The sequence below is a fragment of the Cupressus sempervirens genome, chromosome 8 (assembly GCF_028749045.1).
Source record: "Cupressus sempervirens isolate cs-2001-9-10 chromosome 8, ASM2874904v1, whole genome shotgun sequence".
Classification (NCBI taxonomy): domain Eukaryota; kingdom Viridiplantae; phylum Streptophyta; class Pinopsida; order Cupressales; family Cupressaceae; genus Cupressus; species Cupressus sempervirens.
The window spans coordinates 539437220-539459883 of record NC_143125.1 but is presented as its reverse complement, the minus strand read 5'-3'; the positions used below and the strand labels follow the sequence as shown (position 1 = coordinate 539459883).

Here is a 22664-nt window from a genome sequence, read left to right as displayed (position 1 = left end):
CAGTTGTTTGCTTGGATATCTAATAACAATTTGCAAGTAACTAAACTAAATTTGAAACCATTACGAGCAAGAAAAAGTAATCCGAAAATAAAGGACAGCCAGATAGAAGTTTCATGCAAAGTGTTTGACAAAATGTCAAACATCCAAAAGTAAGGTAATTTGATGTTTGTGGAGTTAGAACCGGTTGGGGTTCTTACAATGGTAGCAAAGCGGTTTCCTACCATCCTATGGGTAAGAAAATATTTATTATTTTCGATTTGTTGTTTTAATTTAAGTGACCAGCACTCTTGCACTTATTTCAGCTATGGATAGATACAGGAAATCTAGTAAATATTGGAACCAATTAAATAGCAAGGAAAATCTCAGGAAGCAAACAAATGCCCTAATGGAAAGTATGGAAAAACTTAAACAAAATCAGAAAATGATAGAAGCAATCTTTCAGATCTGGCCACAATTGATAGGGCACCTAAGTATATGGTTTCCATTTTGAAAATGTCTTCACCTAGAATGCAAGAAGATAAACTAGAGTTATTCACAGGTGAGACATCCAGAAGTTTTCACCGTGAGTTTTCGGTAACTCGTGATCATGGTGAAGATGACTCTGTGCTTAGTGGGCAGCCACTAGTCCTATCTATAGTTATGAAGTTGGAGATTCTACACAGGGGCATGTGGATGTGTCTGTTTCATTAGAGGACAGCAGCATTGAGTTCCAGTAGTTTGGAGATTTCAGAGTAAGTGCTTCGGAGAATGTTGAGGACATACTAACTACCTCTAATGGAGTTCTTACATCAGTTGGTAGTAGTGGGAATATGAGCGATACAAGTTCTGATTTTCAGGACAGTAGTCCCTTATGTATGTTGGTGATGTTGCAAATAGTGCAAGTGTCGATAATGCAGTTGTTACCACTGTTAGTTTAGACTCTCTTGATAAGAATGTTGTTTTTGAAGACTACGTGGAGGATATGAGCACTAACAATTCTAATTATTATGGTAATTGTCATAGTGTTGAACCAGTGCAAGAGGCAGCAGTCTTCTTAGATGGGACGAATGAGGGCATGGAGCTAGCCAGTTGTGACGCTCAAGATTTGAGCACATAGTGATGTTGATCTACATGTTGACATTGACTCATGTATGCAGCAATAGGTGATACCAGAGGGGTTTCAGCTAGACATTGTGGATACCAATGTGATGGACACCTCTGATGATTTTAATAAGGATGATTCATGCTGCAACAAGTCTGATATACCATATCAGATTTTGGGTGATGCCTCAATGCCGTCATTGGATGATGATAGGTCTCCCAATCATGATTTGCTAGGACTTATTGATGAGGGGGAGTTGGAGACATGCGAGGAGTTTGATACAGCAGTGACCTCCATTTCTTTAGGGGAGGTATTGGTAGAGGTACCCAGTAGTACCTCGGTTGTTGATGTTGCGAGGATGATAGCATACATGATGTTAGTGATCTTGTGGTGAGCAGTATAGTTACAGTCTCCTATCACAATGCAATTAGTGAGCTAGACAGCTTATGTAGGAGCCATCATATGACCAGAAAGATGAAGGTGAGTGATAGTGACATCTTTTCAGCTCTTGAGCATTATGATGCTATCTGAAAAATGTTAGATGTATTTGGTTAGGGTGCTCCTATGTCAGATGAGCATGGTGGTAGTTGTTTTTCCCTAGTAGAGATTCAATCACTTTGAAACATTGTTGGGATCTTGAAGCATAATTATTTATAGTTGGTAGCTAACAGACATGTTATGAGGCATTGTTAGGGAAAGAGAAGGAGGTAGTTGAGCTCACCCATGAGCTTGAGGTAATTGTGGACTCTTTACAATACACTCATTTGGCTTTCCAGGAGTCACAATCATGTCTGGATGAGGTTACTGTGAAGTTGGAGCATCTACTGTCTACACCAACCCTAGATCCAGTTCAACTGAACATAGTGGTGGTTGGTGATGATATGATATCCACAGGCTGTGGTTGTGAGAAGGTTGAGGATGTGGCCACACATATCCTAGTTACAGGTGCACATGATACAATGGAGATGAATGCATTTGTAGAGAGCAACAAGAACCCACACATTGCATCGAGTTCTCTTGTGGTTACTTCCACTACAAATGTTCTTGGTAATGAGCTCGATGACACGAGTTACATTCAAAGCTATGACAGTCATCGTTTGACCAAGGTGGTAGATTTTTATCATGACTGCATAGGGATGAGTATTCATCACAACTTGTCAAATCCACACATAAAGGATTTGATGATGCATCAGTGTTGATTGGTTTCGAGGGTGTACCATCCTTTGGGGAGGGTGTATTTGCCATCCGCAATAGATGGGATCAGTGGTTGCAAGTTGGATTACTTGTAGAGTGAGCACATCCATAGGAGCCTTGCAGAGGATAGAGATGGTGCTAGTGATTTAGCCACTTTCAGATTTTTTGATCTCCATGATTGGGATGAATGTGCATTCAGTATGGCTTGGGCCCCTAGTACTGGCATGGTTAGCATTGAGGTTTGGTTAAGTCTTGTCAATTGGCTTCACCAATTTGGGCTTAGTGAAGTTGAGTTCAGAGTTGAGCAACAAATGTTGGAAGAGGTTCTTCCTAGCGGGCTTTTGTTCAGTATTAGAGATTCTTCTACTGCATCAGGAAATGAGGCTTGCAGAGGAGTTTTGGGATATGTACATGGTGTTGAGTACACATGGTTTTACTTTAGACTCTAATGTGCATGATCTTTTTCAAGTGCACAGTTCAGTTGTGCGTGTTAGATAATGTGTATGGCAGCTCACTTTGTGAAGTTTGGGGAAGCAAGTTTTGTCAGTTTTATGAGTTGCTTCTCTATGAGATATTCACTCCTGTGACATCTACACTCAGATTCATTTCAGTTTGGCTGGTTCTGTCACTTAGATTGATATGATGCTACAAGAGCTAGTTGATTATCACAGGGACATTACACAAGTCTACCCTTGGGACCCGAGTGGACTGATGTGTTATTTGTTTTTGAGATTGCTTGGGGACAAGCAATCTTAGGGAGGATGGACTATAATGTTCCCATTTTGACAGCATCAAAATTTAAGGGATTTGCCAATTATTATGATCCTTGTAAGCTAATTATTGTGGATTAAGGGTCTTCTCAAGGTATTGTCTTCTTCACAATTCAAAATGTGCCAGTTTCGTCTTCATTTGATTAAGATTAGACATCGCTTGGGCTTAGTTTCATACACCTGCTATTTATGGCAAGTTTGGTGATGATTGAGAGGGACCCTTCCTATTTAAAGGATAAGTATTTTGAGAGTCATTCTTATTTTAGTGGCCAAATTATTATTAAATTATTAAATGAGAGGTTCTAATCGAAAGGTGTACTTTGAGAGTTATTATTATTTTAGTGGCCAAATTATTATTAAATTATTAAATGAGAGCTTCTAATTGAAAGGTGTATTGATGAAGGCTCTTTAATGAAAAGTGTAAGGAAGAAGCTAAGTTACATCATAAAAGAGACTTCATGGAGAAAAGAATTAATTCTTGTCTATTGCTTTCTAATTACTGGTGAAGTTTCTTGAGGATTGAAGATTGTGGATTTCTTGGCAACTGATTCCTCTTGATCTGTGCATTAATTTGTTGTTGTTGTATAGAAAATTGGATTGATAATTCTGGACTGAATTGGACGTCTATATTTCAGCCTTCTAGTCTGTGATTACTGTGTTTTGGAAGGTGGATGTGTGTTGCAAAATTGGCGTCTATTGTCTCTGCAATTGGGTGTCATTTATCTCTACATTTTGGCATTAATTTACCAGCAGATTGGCGTTGGATTTTATTTGATATTGTTACATTGTTGAGCAGCGATTTGTTTCTGTGTATTGCGTGTGATTTGGTGCTTCTTATCCCAATTGTATTTCTGCTCCTCGGATACCATTAGGGGTGTTTGTTCTGCTGGAAAACACCTCACGTCATTGACTTGAGCCTCCTTTATTGATGTAGCAATTACCTAGCAGTCACGTGTGGGGGGGTTTAGCATTCTTGATAAGGCATCGTTCATTCTTGATTAGCTGAAATCTGCATTTTGTTGGGCGTTGGCATAGTAATTAATGTGCATGATCATTCAAGGTATTACTGCCACAAATTAATGTACAGCCTCTTACAGGTTCTTCAATTTTTTAATTGTAATTTCCATAGAGAAGATTCCATGAATTGCAACGTCACTAGTTTGATATTGGCATTGTTTACTTCAGCTATATTAGTGTTCATCGTTGTTGATACATAATAGCTTCAGTCAGATTTGAGGATAATTGATTGTATTGATGATATACATATGTGCATGTATGTATGTATGTATGTCAGTTTACTATGTGAACTGACATACATGCATACATACACACATACACAGTTCTTGTGCTCAATTAGAATTAACATTTCATATACCTTGGAGACAAGTAATTATGCTTGCATTCAATTGAAACTCTATATACCAAATTAAGTATACTGAAATCAGTATTAATGGTATATAACATTATTCTTCATCTGTTGGTGAAGATCGAGTGATGATCTCATGCATAAAATCGATCAAGTAATGATCGAATATAGTCATATTGAATCATAATTTCATCAAGCAAATGATCCATTCAAGTTTATGCTGATCGGTAACTTTCCTAATAGCATTTGTTTATTACAAATCAAACCGGATCAGCATCGGACCCTTGGAGGAGCTGTTAGGAATCTTTGTGTCTCTTTGTGGAAGGACATGTCATGAGTAGACATATCCTCTCATGACATGCCTCATAAGACACCTATATATACCCACCAATATCCAAGAGAAAAGCATCAAAACTGATAAATGCTTTCTTCAGTACAGATCGGTGATTTCAGACTTGAAGATAAAGTCAAATATTCAGATTTGAACATATATTATATTGCCATTGTGATTCGGAATCATTCAAGAACCAGTCTGATCATAACTTGCAAATTCAAATAAGAAATTACTACTCTGCAATCTGCAAATTGCTAAATTATACCAGTCCAATAAGAAGTTTAATATACATTTACAATTGTAAACACTTTGGTATTTAATAAGGAATTATAAGGTTGCAACTTGCACCACAACTGTTTGATGAAATGCCAGATTGAACTTACATGTTTCAGTCATTAGTATGCATGCCAAGTGTTAATATTAGAAATGTCTACAGGCTGCAGATGCACATTTCACATGTAGAAATCATATGTATGCACTTAAATGGTCAAAAAAAGATTGCATCTATTCTTCAGTTCTTTGTTTGGATATCTAAAAACCATTTGCAAGCTTCTAAACTAAATTTCAAACCATTACTAGCAAGCAAAAGTGATCTAAAAATAAAGGACGGCAAGATAAAGGTTTCATGCAAAAAGTTTGACAAAATGTCAAACATCCAAAAGTGAGGTAATTTGATGTTTGTGGAGTTAGAACCAGTTGGGGTTCTTACATACAACAATTACATTAAGTTTCCCACACGTTACAACAAAGATATTACATTTTCCAATGATTACTCATATGCTTGCTCAACACAGTTGGCTGCCAGTAAAATATACCACACAATACACACTAGCGATCTTTCCAGAATAATCCAAATGCTTCTCACTTCCAAACATATGCACACGAACAAGTCTTCTACCACCTTCCATGCTTGCCATAGTTAATTCATGTTCAATAATAAGATATAGCCAAAATACTTGCAACTATCTCTGTCATTATTTCCTGTACACTGGTCCACTACAAGTCTTCACCAAACAAACTGTAATTTAACCAACTCATCACATAAAGCATAGCGAACATAGATATTATATCTATACTCACTCTACTGCACACATGTAAACTCAAATACATAATTTTTTCAACCACTATCCTCGCTGATCTGATAAATAACCTACGGTACACATAATCTAAGTCTGTCATGAACAAAAGAACATATATTATCATCAATGACAAAACTTGTCATCAATACAACATCTCTGCAACTCATCCAAGTGCCAACAAAGTTCCCAATTCCTAACATTGACATCAAGTGTTGCCACTTCAGTTAAACGAGGTTGCCATGAACTTTATGACCAGAAGTTTGTTATCGTTTTAGGCACTACATTGTAGAAAGGACTTTTTTTTGTCTTAAGAATGGGATGATCTGGAGCAGCATGGAGATGACTTGAAACAGAAGTGTGAGGCTTCAAACTATCCAGAAAACCAAAGTAAGCAAAATTGCTGGTCTGTGCAGATGGCATTTTTTTGTCATTGACTGCTGCAATTTTGAAATCACCTCCTGGCAGAAGTGGCAAATTGGTCACAGTGAAAGCAGGGCATGGAATATGAAGACACTTGATCTTCCGTTTTGCAGGAGACTGTACAACTAAGAAAAGGCATATATTTATTGTAAACTCTCGTAATAAGCTCTCATATTGTTGTTTTCATGACAGTCGCACAACAGAAGAGCAAGGCTGTGATGTTCCATAGATAGTTCCAGGCTTTGTAGTTGGTGGCAGTCCATTGTAGAGCTCTGTTGTTGTCAAAGAGGTGTTGTAGTACTTGAAGTTGACTGTGAGATGAACTAAGAAAAGGCATATATTTATTATAAACAATATGGAAAAGGTTCCCTCTCGTAATAGTTTGAATAACCTCTCATATTGTTCTTTTCATGACAGTCACGTACAGAAGAGCAAGGTTGTGATGGTACACGGATAGTTGCAGGTGTTGGATTTGGTGTTAGTCCATTGTCGAGCTCTGTTGTTGTCAAAGAGGTGTTGGAGCACTTGAAATTGACTTTGAAAAAATGGCATGTGGAGCATATGTTCACTCATTTGGAGATTTCATTCCGTATGGGGATTTCTCCGGGTCTAAACTCTGTGTGTGCTTATCTTGGCATTGTCATGTTATGCTAAGCATATAGTTTAGTGTCTGAAAGATATCTTGCAGGTTAGCAAAACAAAATTCGTAAGTCGACCAGCATTCTGTGCATCACTAGCGGTGTTTACAAATTCGTAAGTCGACCACCATTCTGTGCATCACTAGCGGTGTTTACAAATCCGTAAGTCAAACACAATTTTTCTGTATACTAGAATCGGGTAAAAGCATGCTCTTCCATATCCATGGCTTGTTATCGATCTATAGCCATGAATTCACACAGGCATATCCACAGACAGGCATATAAGTACAATTGCATAATTATTCAGTTGCCTCATGCGTGCATGTATATTCACAATATACATATTCATACACAGATTTATACATATATATACATACGGATAGTAAGGTGGAGAGAGGGGGATGCGGTGCATATAGCGTTTGGAGTTGTAGAGGTCACGAATTGAATATATGTTCCACAAATTCTCAAGCACGAGCCAATATAAAATAAAATCAGATAGTTTCATGTTATTCAAGAATTCTTAAGTTCATATGTACAATTAACAGAAAAAAGTAAAATAAAGAAAATTTGAGACAGAAAGGATTATTACCTTCAAGAAGCCTTCTAATCCATCCGCAACAAAACCGAACCAGCCTCCACCCTTCTGAGCAGGGGCAGTGCCAGCTGTGTCCGTGGTTACCACAGCAGCATCAGCCAGCGTATAAATAAGCCCCTCCGCCCTACTCACAACCCCATGAAAGCTGTCCACGTAAGCATCCAGCTGACCGGGGTCTGGCATTTGTTGCAAGCTGAACCTCACCTTTACCTTGAGCCGTCCAGATTTGAACAGAGGACTGGTTCTGCTGCTATAATTCTTATTTCTATGGGGAATTCCTTTTATTCTGAAGGAAGAGGGAAACGAGGTTTTCTGGTGCACCAGTGGCAAACAAGGTGATATACTTCCAGTTGCCATTATTTTTTGTTGTGGAAAATATTGAAGACTCGGCCAATTTGCAGAGGGTGAGGAGAGGTGTTACTTGGACCGCTCAATCGAAGCTATGGAAATTATCCATTTATTGTTCGTTCAAGCGTCTTGTGCCGCTAAAAGTTTCAATCAGTTTTTTGGTTTTTTAAATCATCTATTTCAATCGTGGCCCCGTTCTTCTATTTGATTGTTGCATCTACACAACCACAAATGCATTTTGACATTTTATTTAACCTCGTTCAATCAAATCTTTCCACGAGATCATCAGTGGACTAGAAATGTGATTGTGGAGTCTTAATCTCACTGATATTTAATATTATTTCTCTTTTTATTGGACTTCCTTTGAACACACGTCCTCTCGAGCTAGGTAATTAATATGTGTAACACAGCAGTACAGCGCACAACTTTTAATGTAATATTTTTATTTTATAATCAAAAATACTCAATCATAATTGAGTATTAAGAGATTTGTAATTACTTTAGTAATATTGGGGGTGGGGTGACGGAAGGGTTGATGTGGACCTTCTAGGGTAGTGTTTCTAAGCTTACTTCTTAGATGGTTTGGCAAATTAAAATATTGGTTTTTTAATTTTTTATTTATTGATATATGCAATGTATAAATTCCTTCATGACATTCGGATGTAGTGATTGATAAGTGTGTTAGCCTACTCTAACTGGCTATTTCGAACAACATTATTATGCCACAACTTTGTCACCCTTCATTTTAACATGCAGTCATTTATCACATGTGACCACCCTAACTCTTCCTTACAATGACATTAACTATCTCTTCCTCCTACTTCCATTGTTACAGAGTTAAAAGAATACATTACTAAAACACAAATTTTATGAAGCAAAACATTGAAACATTTTACTCTATTTATTTATTTTTTGAAATAAAAATTAATCAAGTAATTTGCCTCTTTTCGAGGAACGAAAAATTGTTATAAAAGAAAATAATGTTGCAGCTATCATTTTTATCTAAATGATTTTTACCAATAAAGTAGAGGTGAAGTTCAAAGATTACTATGAATGTGTAAACATTTGGGAATCCTTTTTAATTATTTTGTGTTTCTAAGAGCAATAATGAGTGATAGTATCTTTGTGTTTAATCTGAGGTCTCTAGTTATTAGTCAAGGTAGGTGTCAGTATGGATACTAATATCAATCTGTGTCATGCTATAGAGGTTTGTACTATGGCTTTTCGAGGTAATGTGAAGCCTGAGAGATGGACTTGGTTGCTCAATCCCATACACAATATGAGCAGGGTAGCCATTAGCAGATTATTAGGTGAAGGCGTCTTTAATTATGACTTTTCATGGAGAACAAATAGTGACATTATAGGTGCATGGATTGGTTGCATAGTTAGGGCCAAAGTTGGGAAATGAGATATTATCTGGCTCTGTTATAATGCCTTCGATCGTGTATGGTTGGTAGGACTAGAATAGGTGGTCTTCAATATTGATGAGAAGCTCAAAATTCCTTTGCAAGTAGCTTACATGTCTCAGCCGTCGAGGAATTTTGAGCTCGCAATTGTACCTAGACACCCCTCTTTGGTCATTGGGGATAATATCCTCTTTTTCTATGAATGCCCTAAGATGGAAGCCAACGTTCAATTCCTTCTACATTGGAGAGGTATTGTGGAGGATCCTGCAAAGGCTTGGCTCTTGGATTATATGCATGCCTTTGATGCTTACATTCATCCGGGAGTGGATTTTGCAGACGTGGAAGTCGTGGAGTTCTACCTTCCAAATCTAGACAAGTCGAGCAGAGCTAGAAACACCTTTACATTTTCTCCTAGATCTAGGGCCAAAGATATTAGGAAGCATCTAAAATCATCATGGTTTTTTGGAAAGAGGACATTGGAGCTTAAATGGGGTCTTTGGTCTAGCTTTGACAATTTTTTGGTGTTCCTGATGCTCTTGTGGTTGTGGTGGCTCTTATTCCTTCATTTTGGCCTGGCATTAAGGTTGTGTTCTCTATTAGCTTTTCGAGTAATATTCTGCTAGGGCTCTACTGTTAGGGCAGCGGAGCTCTTATATACTGTATATTTGCATATTCTAGGCCTTCTACATTTTGTTCTGGGTAGTTTTCTAGTTGTTTCTTAGTTGTGGGTAGCTCTTTTGCTTGTTTGGTTCTTATCAATTTCTCTAGGTTCGATGTATATCTATCTTATCATGAATATAAATCTTATATTATCTATGTCATTCTTTTCTTGGGGTTATCTGTGTTTTCTCAATGTTCTTGGGCTCAATCCCTTTCGTTGGCATGTTTTTTCACTATGATCTTGTTGTGCTTAGCTCTTTGAATTTATCTGTGATCATTCCTATTCGAACTAACATGGTTTTGGCTTATTTCTCAATGGTGGTTTGGTAATCAATGATTTTGGATTGATCTTCTCAAATTAGCATTAACCTCCTCTGGAAACACTTTTTTTATCATATTCACTCAGTAGATGTTTAGAAATTTGTTCGGCATTAACATAAATCTACTCTTAGCTCTAGTTTAATGTTGTCCTTATCAATCTAAATATATCTTTCTAATTTATACTATTCAAATCTGAAGATCAGGGTTATTATTTTTGTCTTTTTAATTAACTGAACTAACAACACTCTAAAACTGCTTTTCTTGGTAGCAGTTGATCACAGTGAAATTTTTAATACCAGATAGATAGTAGAGTTTCTACAAGTTTACATGGTCCTGAACGTTTCTCTTTTCCCCTGTCATTGGACTTCAGATGTTTTCACGATCTAGTTTTGTGCCCATACATTTTGATCCTAAAACTCTTAGGATCATGATTTTACACTATATTGAAAGTATTGGCAATCTCGTTTTGATATTGCATGCAAAAACTTAAATTAATAGTTGAAAAATGGGGTATGCCCCTTTTAAACATGTAATATTTAAGGACTTCGGTCCCAGGCTAGACTAGAGGTTTTATTCTTCATTCTTTCCTACCAGTGCTCATTTGAACGGAGTTACTTGGATGTTTTCTAATTATTTAATTAATATAATCAAAAGGCTTTAGTCATTTATTGATCAAAAAATAATAACAATGTGTGACAATATCATTAGGGTGATTTACCACCTATAATGCCTACCCCTAGTTGACCTTTCAAGTTAGATTGTTGGATTCTTTTAGGCCAGATTTTTATGATTATGTTTTATGATTAGCGGTACTTGGTTACCAAATTTGATTAGATGTATTTCATACTCAATTAAATGATGTGATGAGTTACTTAGTTATTTCATGTGTTCAAAATTATTTCTATGATGATACATGTATGTTCATACAGTGATTTCATTTATCTCATGATGATAGTTATATGTGTAATTTGTATGCAGTGTTATGGCTACTTACCCCATACTTGCATGTATACGGTGTACATGTATGTTTTACTTTATGTTTGACATTTCTAATGTGGTTGAGGGAGGGAGTTGTAGTCACCTACCAGTTGAGATCTACACAATGCACCACTCCCTACAATTTCCTGTTTAGTTTAGATTATATGTGTATGTACATGGTCAGATTTTATGCAGATTGCAGATATCGAGCATCGACTTCCCTGAATTGCTAGGATGAGCTTGCCCTATCACAGTCCAAATCCTAAACCTAAGCCAATTGTCCTAGAAAGTAGTACAAGTATCTAAGTTGTTTACTCGTCTGAATTCTTCATGTGACGTAAATTCGTGATTTTAACCCTAGAGTTTGATTTAGTATTATGTAGCTTTTATGGGTGTTCATATTTAGTGTTGTGGGTCTATGATGATTTTCAGTTATAATTAAATCAAATTAAAAGATAATTTAATTATTTAATTTTATGAAATTTTTATAAAGAAAATTCAATATTTTATTATATATAATTAATTGAGAAATTAATTAAATAAAAGAATTAAATTTAAAATATTTTATTAAAGTTCTAATTTTGGTGTATTTATATTTATTTAATATAATAATAATTTATTTAGGAGTTTCATTTTAATAATGAACTCTAAATAATATTATTAGTTAAATTAATAAATATATTATTAAAAACGTCTTGTGTTTAATAAGAGAGAGAAAGGAATTGATTTAATAAAGATTATTTTAATTATAATGCAAAAACTTGCACATGAAATTAAATATAATAAAATAATAAAGGAAAAAGGTTCTGCGTGGTTGAAAAATCGAAGCCTTAATTTGGGGAAAGCTCTTTATTAGGAAATCAGAGCTCATTTTTCACGCACAAATTTGGGAGGAGCCAATTTTTGAGAAGAAGGTTTTTGAAAGAAGGAGAAATTGCTTGCGAGCTCTGTGCATTTGTTGTTTAGCGTCAAATCCAAGTAGGATCTCGTGAGTTTTGCGCAGTAGTTTCCTCTAAGAAATCATTATGTCTTCTTTGTGATTGATGGATTTGTTTCAAAATTCATTTGGGTTGAAACCCTTGTTTGAAACAAAATTGATTTTCATTATTGAATTGTTTGTGATTCAGTCTAAAACCATTGTTTGTGAATGATGTAACACCTCGCCAGGGAACCCAAAAGAAATCAACCTAAAGTTTCACTATGCTTGTCAAACATTTTTTTTTGAAGATAATAACATAGCGGAAGCATTAAGTCACATAGATATAACTAACCAAAATAGATTACATCTCTTAAGGGTTCCATGACATTGAATCATGTGTATAAGTTTATTAATATTAAATCTAACACATAACCAAAATCCACATCATGGAATAATCACAAGTACGAGTAAAATTAAATAATATCCAATTACAAAGGATGCCACTTGGCATACCTAGAATGCATAATCATCCACTGTACAAGTTATAGGGTATGAAAAGCTCAAAGAATATACATCATGAATAAAATACATCATCTCAAAAGATCTCTGATAAATCAAGTATAGTACAACAGAATAATACTATCCAACAAAAATACAAGATTAGAAAGAAAGGAACAGTTGCACAAGCACGTCCAGCAACAATATCTAGTTTTTGAATCTCAATTGTATAAGTAAAAACTACCACCCGACCTCGTGGAACTTAAATGGCTCACTCCCACTGTGCTAAGGAGATAATCTCAAGTCTCGTATAGATATCAATCTCAAAAGTCATAACCAACATCTAGGTCAAGGAAACACCTAAAAGGAAACTATCTCAAAGGTACCAAGACACAAATATCATCTAATCCAAGAGGCAACAAAGACACGTAGGAAATCTACTATTCAAGTGGGCAAGTGTCATCACATGAGCCAACTCTAAGGTTACCCTGACAGCCTCTTTGGACTTTAGCCCCCTAGTGTCTCTATGTAACACCAGTATCCTCTCGTATAAACAAGGCATACTAACGAAGCAAAGTCACCACGAAGCATCCTCTCTACTCCCATCCTAGCCTGTACTAGCACTCAAGGCATGGGCGAGGAAAAACATTGACTCTTATTAATTCATTTTATTCTCATTTAATGAAATGTTATCACTTATTAAAACAACTTACAATGGGTTACCTTGGCAACCACTCTGGGCTCCAACCTCCATTGCAAGCCACTTCCCAACGTACACATAGATTACCTACCCTAGGCTCATAAAAGTAAAACTCATAAAATCACAATTTTCACCTTAGTCCTTTACAAGTGATTGGAAAGTACCTATAGATAAAGCATAGTATTCACCTCAATCCTTTACAAGCAAGTGGAAAGCACCTAAAAAAACCAATCTCAATATCACCTGAATCCTATACAAGCAACTAGAAAGCATCAAAAGATAACTAATTGAAGACTCAAAGGTTACACCAGAAAAGACACATTATTCACCTTAGTTCATAAGAAAATTGGAAACCACCACTAACATCTGAACAAACTCATCATAGAAAATGTGTGACACACCACCATGGTCGGGTATAAAAGATCATATACATAACATTGTCGTAAAACAAAAACCCCCAAGCCTCTAGTAAAACATCCTATTTGGTCAACACATTAAAATAAACCCAAACCCAACATCTATAACCACACATCACTTAAAGTGCAAAATATTGTTACTTTCATAACTTGTTAGGTTTTGGAAACACAAAAAAAAAAAATTCACTTACAGCCCGTTTGTTTTGCGGAATTACCCTAGAATTGGGATACCCAAAATTTGATTTTGACAAAATTGGTGTTTGGGGTGAACTTCTCAAAATGGAATTAGAATTCTAGTATTCTAATTTTTTGCCAAAATGAGGTTTCTAGTCTTCCATCAAGATAATAGGATTTGGGAATTGAATTCTAGCTTTGAGATTTTGAGGATTAGATGAAAATTAGAATGGAGTAGTTTTGAAGTCTAATGAGTTACAAACCTAAAAAAATTAGCCATTCTATTACAGCTTTAGGTTTTCACCATTTGAAAGGGATTGTGTTTTGTCCATGGAAATGCACCTCTATGACACGAGCAACAATAGGTAATGTAGTTTCCATTTCTTCTAAGTAATGTTTTAATCCCTCATTTCAACACGAGATGAATATTTGCTTAGCAAGGGAACGAATTAACAAGGCAGAAAAAGTAGTAGAAAATAATAGAATAAAACTAAAAAAAATAGATCCATTGGATGCCTTGAAAGCTCAAGTTCAAGGGTTTTCAGATAGCAATGTAGATGTTACACATCTCCACAGGTTGCTCAAAGAGTTAGACACGCAATCTCCTCTCCACGACCTGCCCTTTGCTCGCTTGTCTTATCTTCTTTCACAATTGGACCTTGTCAAGCACTCTCTTGGTTATCTCTATGGCTTGTTAGCATTCTTATTTATCTTTAGGATTTCAAATTCTATTATTTTTTAATGCCAGTGGGGTTTTGTATAAAGATTGACTTTTTTTTATAAATATTGATATAAAATGAATCTTTTTTTTGTTTATAATTATTTTTTATATGATAAAATGACAATAAATAAAATTTAGCTTATTTACAATTCTATATATATACATTCTATCAAATTATAGTAACATCATGACTATACTGTTATTTTTAACTAGTTTTTGGAACTTGGGAAAAGTAACCTTATTCAGAAATAAATTTAAAAATTAATATTCAATAACTTTAAAAAAAATCCAATTTAAAAAAAAAATTTTAAATTTTAAAACAAATACAAAATCATATAAAATTAATGAATAGAAAAATAATTTTAAATTTAAAAATAAATAAAAAATCTTAAATTTTAAAAAAATAAAATTGAAAAAAGGCTAATTCCAATTCCAATTTTAGGAACCAAATCTAGAAGTTTTATCTTCCCACTCATCTTCCAGGTTAACCAAATGGGACAAATTGTTTTCTCAAAACCAGATTTAGAAATACAAAACCTAGTTTTGACAAAACCTAGTTTTAAATCAAAACCCAATTATGCTAATTCCACAAACCCGACAGACCCTTATAGGTTTTCAAGTTTTCATTCTCATTTCCAATTGTCATAAATACTAAGTTTTCAATTATACAAAAGAAATAAAATTTCCATAGTATAAAATCGTTTATAAACAAACTAAACTATTTAATAAAAAATCATTTTTTATTAAAGAAATCAATTCACCCTAATTTACAACTATCAATTGACTTCATAGATATATTTTAATAAAAATTAAAAATTAAAAACTTTAATTAAATATTATTAAAATTCAATTCAATACTCCTTAGATTAATAATGATAATAATAAATAATTTATACTAAAAAATTAATCATTAGTCTATTAATAAGAAAATAATTAATAATAATAATATTTAATTACATTCAATATTTAATAACAATTATATAGTAATTATTAATATTTATCATAAAATAAAACTATTTTTTAATAACACACATATTAAAAAAAAGTTATTAATAAAATAAAAAACATTTAAAAAAAACCAATTTAAAATAACTTACCCCAAACCCCAAAGTGGGGTCGTTGCCATGCTTACACTGTGTGCGGCTAACTCCATGACAACCTTGGCTACCATTGCAGTCAGCGATGGAACATGAAGGAGAAGGGGGGTGGGGAGGTGGTAGCCCTTGCCCACCCAAGAACTTTAAAAAAAAAATTAAAAAAATTAGTAAAACAAATTCATGCCCCCCACCAAAATTCTCAATTTTAATTTATAGATCTAATATAGAAACTTGGGAGAAACAACCTAACTTAATTAACAAATTTGGGTTTTCTTTTTTAAACCCATATCCCAATTTTAACAATCCAAATACGAATCCTCAAATTCATCAAACAAGGATTTCCAATCTCAAATTTGTGTACAAATGTTTAGAAACGAAAAAATAATTGATTCACAACAAGGGTTTTAGATTAAATCACAAACAATTAAATAACGAAAATCATTTTTTTTCCAAACAAGGTTTTCAACCCAAATGAATTCTAAAACAAATCCATCAATCACAAAGAAGACATAATGATTTCATAGAGGAAACTACTGTGTAAAACTCACGAGATCCTACCTAGATCTGATGCTAAATGACAGACACACAAAACTTGCAAACAATTATTTTTCTCTCGAAAACCCTCTTCTTGGAAATCGGCTCCTCCAAACTTGTGTGGAGAAATGAGCTCTAATTTCCTAATAAAGAGCTTTCCCCAAATTAGGGCTTTGATTTTGCAATCATGTGAAACCCTTTTCCTTTATTATTTTTATTATTTTAATTTCATGTGCAAGCAGTTGCTTGTTTAGGACTGAGGTGATGATTGTGTTTTATCTTGTGATGATTTAAAATTACTTGCATAGGATTGAGGTGAATGTTATGATTTGTCTTTAGGTGCTTTCTAGTTTCTTGTAAAGGACTGAGGTGATTATTGTGTTCTATCTATAGGTGATTTCTAGTCACTTGTAAAGGACAGAGGTGAAAATTGTGATCTTATGAGTATGTCTTTTATGAGCTTAGGGTAGGTAATCTTTGGGAAGTGACTTGCAAAGGAGGTCGGAGCCTAGACTAGTTGTCTGGGTAACCCATTTTAAGTTATTTGAATAAATGATAAAATTTCATTAAATGAGAATAAAATGAATTAATAAGAGTCAATGTTTTCCTCTCCCATGCCTCGAGTGCTAGTATAGGCTAGGATGGGAGTCGAGAGGATGCTTCATTGCGACCTTGCTTCGTTAGTATGCCTTATCTGTATGAGAGGATATTGGTGCCAAATAAAGACACTAGGGAGCTACAGTCTAGAGAGGTTGTCAAGGTAACTTTAGAGTTGGCTCATGTGATGACACTTGCCCAGTTGCATAGTCGATTTCTTACGTGTCTTTGTTGCCTCTAAGATTAGATGATACTAGTGTCTTGGTACCCTTTGAGATAGTTTGCTATCAGGATTTCCTTGACCTAGATGTTGGTTATGTCTTGTGGATTGATATTTGTTTGGGACTTGAGATTATCTCCTTGACACGATTGGAGTGAGCCATTTAGGTTCCATGAGGTCGGGTGGTAGTGCATTTTACTTATACCATTGAGATCTAACAACTGGATGTTGGTGTTGGATGTGCTTGTGCAACTGTTCCTTTCTTTTTGATCTTGTATTTCTATTGGGTAGTATTATTCTATTGTATTATACTTGATTTATTAGAGATCTTTTGAGATGATGTATTTTATTCATGATGTATATTCTTTGAGCTTTTCATACCATGTGATTTTTACAGTGGATGATTATGCATTCTAGTTATGCCAAGTGGCATCCTTTGTAATTGCATATTATTTAATTGGATTTGTACTTGTGAATATTCCATAATGTGGATTTTTTTTATGTGTTAGATTTAATAATAATAAACTTTTACATGTGATTCAACGTCATAGATTCCTTAAGAGATATAATATATTTTGGATGGTTGTATGTATGCGAGTTAATGCTTATGCTATGTTGTCTGTTGATGTTATTATCTTCAAAAAAAATTGTTTGACAAGCTTAGTAAAGTTTTAGGTTTATTTGTTTTGGGTTCCCTAGTGGGGTGTTACAACACCTAACTATGGATCTATCGATCCCCCAAATAACTTCCTACTTGAATGGAATAACCATTTCCAAGGGTGTAAACATGATGATAGGTAAAACCAACTAAGCTTGATGTTTGGTTTTGACACAACTATAGTGGGTCATATACATTATAGCTATTCTTAATTAGTATGATCTCTAAATAGGTAATGTATCTAAACCAAATAAACTAACTAAAACTAGCATAACAAAGTGTCACCTTAGTCAAGTTTCTAGTTGCAAGCATGATTTATATATGTAGTCAAGTTCATCACCCTATTTGACTTGGGTTACACAACTCATTCATGTCACAATTTGACTCCACTAATTATAAGCAATAGAAATTAAGAACATACATTCATCTCTTTGGCCATTCTCACTTAATAGAACTATGGCATTGTTCTAATTAAGAAGTTTGTGTTCATACAAAATTCATGACTCATTTAGGCCTAATCTTTTTGTCACTTGATGTTCAAAATAGATGTGAAGTTCATATTTATTTCAAAGTTATATTTAGATGTGTTTATTATTAACTTTCATTAATATTGACCAATCATGTTATTAATTGTTTAATGTTCAAAGTTGTTAAGTTTTAGGATTTGCACCTCGTACTAAATTGAAAGAGTTTAGTAATCCTTACTTAACATGGGAATCACTTCACTTCGTGAGACTTGCAAATGAAATGAAACCTTCGGGTTCTAGGCTAATTCCTATTGGATCTTTCAGTGAATATCTCTAAAATACTTAATGTAAACTTGTAGGAGAAAAGGTGAGAAATTGCTGAAAGTAAACCTAAAACCTAAATCTTAAATTAAGAAAAGGAGGTGATACACCAAAAGTAATTATGAAGACTCAAAGACACTTGGCAGAGAAGACTATATAGGTATATGAAATGCAAACAAAGCACATCTTCCTGTAAATATTTGCACAAATAATTTATGGTAAGGTTTCAGTAATGAAACAAAAAAAGGAGGACAAATCAACACCTCACTTTAATTAATTTCACCTTTAAATGCATATCATAACCTGCAAATAAACTTACTTTCCTACAAACAGGTGCTAGAATGAGATAGAAAGACAAGGAATAGTGAAACATTCTCAAGTTAATCTATCAAATCATTCAAAAAGATGCACGCAAAACTTGTAGAAAGGAAAAAGGCTCAATAATGAACACAACAAAGCATCATCACATTGCTGTCACTTGTATTATGTCTCCAAAAGATGAATTACAAACTCTACAATAAAGCTTAGGACTTAGAAAATAAGTCTCAAAACTCTCTCATAAAATCATAACCCCCCAAAATGAGTTGCGAAACTCATTAAGTACAAAAAATCAACCCTTGGGTCGAATGCAAAATAAAAGCCACAAAATCAAGACCTAGAGACTTCCAAAAATGAAGTCTCATAACTCATTTGACTCCACTAACTAATAACTGCCCCCATGACTCATCAAAACTACCCAAAAAATGCTCTAACAAGTCATAAAGACCCACAAATTGACTTGGCAAAGTCAAATCTGACCCATCAGTCCTAAAAAGACTCCTGATGTTTGCAATTGACAACTATAACATGGAGTCAATTCAGTTACTCCCTTTTGCATTAAAAATAGGAAATAATATTAATGATTTATAATTCATCATTAAAATATTATTCCTTTACAATCATACCTATGCAAAAGAAAATAATTAAAATAATATCCCCTTATTTTTTTGCATTTTGAAGCAAGAAAATAATATTAAATGATTTCTATTTATCATTTTAATATTATTTTTTTACAATAATACCTCTGCAAAAAACAAAAACTTTTCTCATGAAATCCCTTAGGCACCTAGCTTAAAACAATCCCCCCCCCCCCCCCCCCCCGCTCTCATAGAGAAAATACATATATTTGAAAGGGATTAAAATCCCATATATGACCTTGCAGATTTCAAAACAAAATGAAAAATGAAAAAGGCATAAAAAAGGGTCGAATACCCTAAATAACTTCATTTTTCATCATCTGCATTTTCACTTGGAAAGAATTAGAAAGGTCAGGAGGAACTATGAGGGTTTTTCTAGTTTGTGTGTGCTGCCATTAAAGAGGGATTTGCTGGTTTTTTTTTTCACCATTGGAAGAGCTTGCTAGGTTTTTTGCTTGGATATTTTTGTTGGAGCCGCTACTCAAGGATTTCTTCCATTTTTCATGAGTTGGCCGCCATGAGAATCTACTGGAGGTATGATTTCTGGGTTCGTTTTACCTGTTGTTATAGGAAGAACAATGCTTCATTTCAAAATTCAAATACACATATAGTTGGCTTTATTTTTCAAACCCGAATAGGGTTTCACTGTAGATTTCAGCATATAACTTTTCCTCCTTGCTGGTCTTCTAACCTTTATACTATTGTATAATACATTCCAATTACATTTTTCAAATGAACTTGCAAGTTATTTTTCTAAAAATCTCGAATGGGGTTTATTGCTTGAAAAGGAACTCGTTCTACATTTTGTGCTTGGATCCGCCATGAAATAATAGATGTTTTCTTTGTTGAGCTCGTGGGTTCTTCCCTTTTCCTTGTTTGTTGAAATTTGGAGCTGCCATGACTGGTAGAATAACTTTTATCTATCTTCGAATATGTTGTATTAATGTTGAGGATTTTTCCCTTGTAATGTTTCAACCAGTTGATCTCCACAATCCTTAACCGTTGAGGACAAAAACCACTCCTTTATTAGACATAAGGCTAACTTATTTGTCAAGGTTTTCCCAGTAGCATCTCTTACAGTCCTTATTAAAACCGATTCTACTACTCTTCTGTTTAATCACTTGTAGAAAAAAATGTGACTCTTCCCATTGAACTACTTTTTCTATGACCCCTTTTGCAACCATTCTGAAGGATGTGTCATGCAACTCAATGAATATAATAGCTATCTGTTTATAAATAGGAAGCAACTTTTTCTCACGAGCTTTAATTTTTTTTTTGTTTTATGTCTACAATCGCCCCAATGTTACAATCATTGGATTTTTGTGACTCCATTTTAAGTGAGATTAGTTGCTTATCAAGCCTGTGCATGCATTGAAGCAGGTCTTTTGTTCTATTGTAGATGTTTTATAGTAAAACCTCCCGACTAGGCAATGATGCAGATAGGCCTCAGATAAAGGAACTGATTTTCCATCTTCATTTACAACCTTACCATTAAATCTTGATGGCCTTTGGGAAAATCAATACCATAATAAAATTTATTGTGTACTTGTCTAGGTCCCAAAACAAATGTTGGAGACTTAAACATAACCGACTTTATTTTTCCAGCACTCAAATCTAAAGAAGTTTCTGTGACTATATTACCATGCACTGTTGCAATCCAAAACAAGGATGAAAGTGCCCATGTCCTCATATTCAGATACATGTTAACTCCAAATTCTGTGGGATTTGTGATGGGTTTCACTGTAGTGTTGGTCTCATGAAGTTAGTTTCTAGCCCATTTGATTGCTTTCATCATACATAAAAGTAGAGTGGATCTCAATTTGTTTTATTATCCTTGGACTTTTCCTAGAGATGTTGTTGTAACTGATTAAGCCCCTTATCATCATTTCTTTTAGCATCACTTGAAATTAAGTCATATGATGCATTCCTTGATTGTATTAAAAACTTATCTAGCGATCTAATGTTGTTTGAGAATAAGTTTTGTATGTGGGAGTTGGACTAAAAAACATATAGAGACTACTAGATTGTTGAAATGCTAAGTTTGACTGATATAGATTACTATTTGCTTCACTCATACAACTTGCCTTTACTACAAGGCTATTTTCATTCTCAAACATTGAATCTTGCCTTTGACAACCATTGTATTTTTCTTGGTTGAATGATACCTTTAGCATTTATAAGCAAGATGTCACCGATATAAATGATTTGTAGGAACATAGACACTGCATAATTTCTCATCTTCAGAGTTAACTTGCATAATCAACAATCATGTGATAAAATCATATGCATTTCACTCATTCATGGTTGGCATAAAATAGCAATCTCTCAGCATGCCCTTGTATTGTATTCTAAAGACATGGCACCATTTATTTGCTTTGTTGCTATTATCTTTTCTTTCTCTCCAAATATTTTTGTTTTGATACATGCATTTACTTTGTTTTAAGATAGTGATTGTATATATGCTCTTAGTATCTATTTCTACCTATAAAATAGTCATTCTTGCATTATATCACTATTTTATCCTTTGATATGCATGTTTTCTATTTTGGAGTTTGTGATATTTCATCATGATATCGATCATTGCCTTTTGTTGTAATCTTTTCTATCCTGTTGCATGTTTTATGAAGTTTGGGCATGGGCTCATGACACTCACAAATGACTTTATTTCTTTCAGCACTAGATTTCAATATCACTACTTACTTTCTTTTATAATGAAATGCATTGACAGATAGAGTATATGTAGGAATAGAGATATGCAGTCATTGCTTAGATCCTTCGAGAACTAACATCATTTTCCTTCTTTTTGCAATTGTTGGAGAACGTGGAGCTTGGAGCTAGATGAGTATGACAGGGAATCCATAACCAATCAAAGCAACAGGCAATAATTGGTTATCTCTACTCTTATTTCTTTCATTAATATGTATCTTCTGTTTGTGTATTTCCTTATGAAAGAAACTTAGTAAAATGAGCTATACTCACAGCTTGTGTGATATCTTTTCTTTTCAGCATATCAATTCATTTCATTTTTTTGAAAACATCAATGTATATTTGAAAGTAAATAATACAAGGACATTTCTATTGTTTTAAAAATGAAATGAATGGCACTTCTGTACTTTCACGTATGCATACTTAAATTTTACACAAGGGCAAAATTTTAGTAATAGTTTCATATTACAATTTCTACAATATGTATATT

General features: G+C 34.2%; 1 protein-coding gene across 4 annotated transcripts in view; it reads right to left on the bottom strand.

The window, feature by feature from the left end:
• The window catches only part of LOC149543575 (inner membrane protein PPF-1, chloroplastic-like), a 223081-nt gene extending 215173 nt beyond the window's left edge, over nt 1-7908 (bottom strand). For all 4 annotated transcript variants that reach the window (XM_089798350.1, XM_089798351.1, XM_089798352.1 and 1 more), the window contains exon 1: nt 7472-7908. In XM_089798350.1, the coding sequence (XP_089654476.1) occupies nt 7472-7834 (363 nt within the window). In that variant the 5' untranslated portion in view covers nt 7835-7908. The remainder of the gene's footprint in view (nt 1-7471) is intronic.
• Nucleotides 7909-22664: the final 14756 nt, after the last annotated feature.